This window comes from Lepus europaeus, chromosome 18 (genome assembly GCF_033115175.1).
Source record: "Lepus europaeus isolate LE1 chromosome 18, mLepTim1.pri, whole genome shotgun sequence".
NCBI classification, from domain to species: Eukaryota; Metazoa; Chordata; class Mammalia; order Lagomorpha; family Leporidae; genus Lepus; species Lepus europaeus.
The window spans coordinates 61353252-61358902 of NC_084844.1; the positions used below are offsets into that span (position 1 = coordinate 61353252).

Consider the following 5651-nt stretch of genomic DNA (forward strand, 5'->3'; position numbering starts at 1 on the left):
GTATGACTTCCAGATAAAGGCTTTTTCACATGCATTACATTCAAAAGGGTTTTCCCCATATGAATTTGATGATGTGTAATTAGGGTTGAATTATAGTTAAAAAGTTTCTGAGTCATTACATTCATAAGTTTTCTCCCCTGTGTGAGTTCTCTGGTGCATTGAGTTCTCACTTATTGCCAAAGGCTTTTCCACATTCATTACATTCATAAGGCTTCTCCCCTGCATGAATTATCTGGTGTTCAATGAGGTCTGATTTTTGGCCAAAAGCCTTTCCATTAGTCATTAGCTTAATGAGGTTTCTCACCTGTGTGAATTCTCCGGTGTGTAGGAGTTATGCTTTTTCATAATAGGCTTTTCCAGTCATTACATTTATGACATTTCTCTCCTGCGCTAATTTTCTGACACATTGAGTTGTGACATATTTCCAAAGGCTTTTCCTAAGTCATTACATTCATAAGGTTTCTCCCCTGTGTGGATTCTCTGATGCATTATTAGGCTTGTCTTCTGGCCAAAGGCTTTTCCACAGTCACTGCATTCATAAGGTTTCTCCCCTGTGTGAATTCTCTGATGCTTTCTGAGGTGTGCCTTCTGACCAAAGGCTTTTCCACACTCATTGCATTCATAAGGTTTATTCCCTGTGTGAATTCTCTGATGCATTATAAGACTTGCTTTCTGGCCAAAAGCTTTTCTACAGACATTACATTCATAAGGTTTCTCTCCCATGTGAATTCTCTGATGAATTATGAGGCTTGACTTGTGGCCAAAGGCTTTGCCACAGTCATTACATTCATAAGGTTTCTCCCCTGTGTGAATTCTCTGATGCATTATTAGGCTTGTCTTCTGGCCAAAGGCTTTTCCACAGTCACTGCATTCATAAGGTTTCTCCCCTGTGTGAATTCTCTGATGCATTGTTAGGCTTGATTTGTGGCCAAAGGCTTTTCCACACTCATTGCATTCATAAGGTTTATTCCCTGTGTGAATTCTCTGATGCATTATAAGACTTGCTTTCTGGCCAAAAGCTTTTCTACAGACATTACATTCATAAGGTTTCTCTCCCATATGAATTCTCTGATGAATTATGAGGCTTGACTTCTGGCCAAAGGCTTTTCCACAGTCATCACATCCATAAGGTTTCTCCCCTGTGTGAATTCTCTGATGCATTATTAGGCTTGTCTTCTGGCCAAAGGCTTTTCCACAGTCACTGCATTCATAAGGTTTATTCCCTGTGTGAATTCTCTGATGCATTATAAGACTTGCTTTCTGGCCAAAAGCTTTTCTACAGACATTACATTCATAAAGTTTCTCTCCCATATGAATTCTCTGATGAATTATGAGGCTTGACTTCTGGCCAAAGGCTTTTCCACAGTCATCACATCCATAAGGTTTCTCCCCTGTGTGAATTCTCTGATGCATTATGAGGTTTGACTTCTGGCCAAAGGCTTTTCCACAGTCACTGCATTCATAAGGTTTCTCCCCTGTGTGAATTCTCTGATGCATTGTGAGGTTTGACTTCTGACCAAAGGCTTTTCCACAGTCATTGCATTCATAAGGCTTCTGTGCTTTGTGAATTCTCTGCTGATTACTGAGGTCGGACTTGTTCAAAAAGTCTTTTCCATAGTCATTACATTCATGAGGTTTCTCCTCTGTGTGAATTCTCTGTTCTGTTATGAGGTATGGTTTTGGGAAAAAGGCTTTTCTACTATCAATACAATCATGTACACATATTGGGGTTTCCCTGTGTGTGAGTACTGTGGCAGGAATTACAACTGAATGATTTTTCACAGGGTTTACCTGCATAGGGCTTTTTCTCTAAATGCAGTCTCTGATTTATGGCAAGATGTGATTCGTAAATAACAGGCTCCACATACCTAACATATTCATAAAATTTCTCTCTGGTATGGGTTTGTTGATGTGTACTGAGGTTAGAGCTTTCATGGAAAGCATTTACTATTTGAGTTGCCTTTCCAACAGTGATAGTTGACTTGTTACAGGTTTCTCCCTTATGAACCCTCTCAGACTTACAGAACATCTTCCTTGTGAAGACTTTCCCTTGTCCAATATGCTCAGATGTCTGCTTCACAGTCTGAATCTTGTGACACTGACTAAGAGGCTCATAGGACTGGAGAGAGTTCCCAGGTACCTTAGTGGCATCAAATTTCTCTTCAGCTTGTAGTTGATCAGACCCACTTTGGGGATACACATTGTGACATACATTGCATTCTTCAGGTTTCATTCTTAAATAATTTCTCTTCCTGATAATTAGTTTGGGAATATGGCTTGAACTTAAATTAAATGTTTTTCTTAATTCAACTGTCTTTGGAGTTGATGTCTTGTTATTTTTCTTAACATTAAGATTCAGACTTTTGTCCTGACATTCCTGGCTGTTCCTAACCAGGTCATCCCTTTTCACAGCAACTGAAATGAGAAAAAAACAAACAACCACTTCACTGAATCACACATAACTTTCTCCTTGCTAACTTATGTAAATGGAAAGTTACTTGGTATTCAAATGGCATAAGATATTAACAAAATTAATATGAGAAACTTAGTTATGATAATTATATGGTTTTTCTCCTTAATATATTAATATATCAAATTGCATCAATAGGTCTCTCAAAGTTCAATCATGATCTTGCTCACTACCTGAATTGTGTTCAGGTATGACAGAATGGCTTTTGTGGTAAGATGTATTAACTCACTGCTTGGGTTGCCTGCACCCCAAAGCAGTTCCAGTTTGAGACCTGACTCCTCTGCCTCCAATACAGCTCTCTGCTTTGAATATAGCTCTCTGCTTATGTAACCTGGGAGGCTGCCGATGATGGTTCATGTGCTTGGGACCCTGTGATGCACCAGAGAAGACTAGATGGAATTCCAGACTATTGGCTTCAGACTAGTCATTTGCAGAGTGAGTTAAAAGATCTCTCTCTCCTCTCACTGTCATTCTGCTTTTCACAGAGATGAAACAATTACACAAGATTTCAATGAATGGACAAATATTTAGCAAAAATTTTCACACATTGCCTAGCAAAAATTTTGTTCCTTGTGCTTTTGCTCCAGTTTATATTTATAAAAATTGTGTATTTTGTGCTTCTCTAATATTTCAGGCAGGAATATGAGAAAGTTTTACTGGATCATTTACTTTAAGGTGAAGAAGAATGAAAAGTGTTTGTATTCTAAACAGGACCACATTTAAGGAACAGTATTTGAATGTATGATTGCCTCATGTTCAGTCTTCCCCAGGAAATAGCATTTGTAGGATTTTTCAAATGAAAAACTCTTTTGTTTGCACATTCTGACAGCTTCCCCATATTCCTAAGTAAATCTGACATCTTCAGTGTCTCATATTTGCTACTGGTACAGAAAAGCCACAGTATATCATCTTGGGTATAAACTCCCTACCAATTTAAAGAATATGTTTCTACAACCCAGGGTGTGTTCACTTTTTTGAAGTCTTTTCTAACTCATTCTGAAAACACCAGCTGTGGTTATCTCCTCTCAATTCTCTCTATAAACATTCCTCTGTGATAATTTGAGTTTTTGGAGGCTTTTGATTAGTTGTCTCCTTTTTCCACAGAAAACTTCATTTCCAATGCTGTTTTCTCATTTTCTTGTTTCTCAATGACAATGAAAAACAAGAATTCATAATTCAAACTCTTCTCCCAAACAAATCTGAGCCATTCAACATGAACCTATGAGGTTAGTAGACCTTGGGATTGAGAAACTCATGAATTTCTTGGTGAGTCTAGGATCACTTATTTTCATGTTCCTATACAAGTTCATGCTTAGCTTTATGATTTTTGATGTCACAGCACAGAGGCTTACTCCTGATCATCTTTTAGCATTTACTCATTTATTTACTTACTTCAAAGCCAAAGAGACAAAGATTGAGGCACAAAGAGAAGAGAGGGTTGCCAGCCACAGGCTCACTCCTCAAATGTTTCCAACAACCTATCATTTTCTTATTTATTTGAGAGGCCTATAGAAAGAACAAAAGGAAAATGAGACAAAGAAAAAGAGCTCACAATTATTGGTTCCTCTATAAGATGCTTAAAATAGCAAGATCTGTGCCTGGCCAAAACCATGAGCAATGAGTAAGAGAAAAGTTTCTATAACTGTGTGATTAGCAACCACTGAAGGAATTAATAAATGCATGAAGGAAAAGGTATGAAAGTGTGGAGAATGACAAGTTAGAATTTGTAGAATGAATCTAACCTGGAAAAAAGCCTTAGTAACACCAGAAAAGTATTAGATTTTTTTTTAATTCAAAGAACATCTTCATCAAGAAAAAAAGAGACAGACATTGTTATCCCTAGATAGTCTAGAATACTGGATATACAAATCCAACTTTCATCAGGAGAAAGATTTGAGAAAAATTCATGGAAAGGACACCAGTCAGCATCTGCTGCACTGCTTCTACTTTGGCCTCCCTGCCCATTATGTGCAGACTGACCTGGAAAGCTCTGATATAGGCATTCTCCCCCCATCCAGGGCTCTGCTCCTTGCTCCAACTTCAAGATCAAGTCAGGTTTGGTCATGCAGTGCCCTATTAATGGAAACAATGTCAGATTTTGTGAACTCACAATCTTGGGTTATTTAAAAGACTACAGCTTGGTTCAGGTGCTCTGCAACAAAGGTACCAATTTGAACCCTTTCTTGATGTTAGAAATTCAGATTATTCATGTTCTCAAATTCTATACCTTCCAAACATTATACTTTATAAAGTGTTTACTTATTTGTCAAAGAGCAAAAATTATTTCCATTGGGAATGTGATGGGTGTCACTCACCCAAGGAGAACAGGATGCTGTAGGTCTCCAGCATCACATCCCTGTACAAGATTTTTTGAGCATTGTCCATGTTCTGCCATTCTTTCCAGGTGAAATACACAGCCAGGTCTTCAAATCCTATCATCACCTGCAATAGAACACTTCTGGTCAACATATGAACTCTGTCACAAAACAAACACTGAAAGTTGTGTATCTTGTATACAGGTATGAAGGAAGAAGGAAGGATGTGGTTTCATTTTAGACTTGAGCATTTGGACAACCACATTAGAAGCATGAAACAGGGACTCAAACTATTGTCTGAAAGCTGTGAAAAATGCCCAAGCTAGAGGGAAAGAGGAGTTTCAGATCAAAAGGGCTACATCTGTCAAGGGGATTACATAACACGTTGAAAGGGGGATAATACTGACTTTTGAGTGAGCAATGTTAAAGTGAAGAATTTAGAAGTATGTAGGGAAAAAGACAAGATCCTATCAGTGAAGCTTTAATGAGAATGAACACCGATGAATTTCCAGGAAAACATCATCCACAGTCACTTCAAATATGGCAGAGGAGAAATATTTTAAAGAGAGGGCAGGCATTTAGTTTAGTGTTTATGACACCAGCTGAGAAACCCTACTTCTACTTCAGAGTGCCCAGGTTGGATTTCCAGTGCCCGTTCTAGTTTCCAGCTCTCAGCTAATGCAGAACTGGGGAAACAGTAGTGATGCCATCAATGAGGCAGGCCTAGACTCCATTCCTAACTCCTGGTTTCAGTCCTGCCCACCTCTGCTTGGTATCATTATTTAGGGAGTGAATACATGCATGCGAGCTCTCTCTCTCTTTCTGTCCATTAACTTCTTCCGCTATCAAGCTCATAAATATTTTTT

General features: G+C 38.4%; 1 protein-coding gene across 1 annotated transcript; it reads right to left on the reverse strand.

Annotated features, from left to right (window-relative positions):
- Positions 1-390: 390 nt before the first annotated feature.
- On the reverse strand, positions 391-4855 carry LOC133746887 (zinc finger protein 260-like). The gene is made up of 3 exons (XM_062175125.1): positions 4786-4855; positions 1792-2415; positions 391-1748 (listed from the first exon to the last, which is right to left on the reverse strand). The coding sequence occupies exons 1-3, from the start codon at positions 4853-4855 to the stop codon at positions 391-393; spliced, it is 2052 nt and encodes a 683-aa protein (XP_062031109.1).
- Positions 4856-5651: the final 796 nt, after the last annotated feature.

Coding starts and splice junctions, on each gene's coding strand:
- LOC133746887 (XM_062175125.1), bottom strand. CDS start 4,855: ATGGACAATGCTCAAAAAATCTTGTACAGGGATGTGATGCTGGAGACC. Junction 2,416..4,785: donor CAGCATCCTGTTCTCCTTGG/GTGAGTGACACC, acceptor TTCTCATTTCAG/TTGCTGTGAAAAGGGATGAC. Junction 1,749..1,791: donor AGAGAAAAAGCCCTATGCAG/GTAAACCCTGTG, acceptor TTCCTGCCACAG/TACTCACACACAGGGAAACC.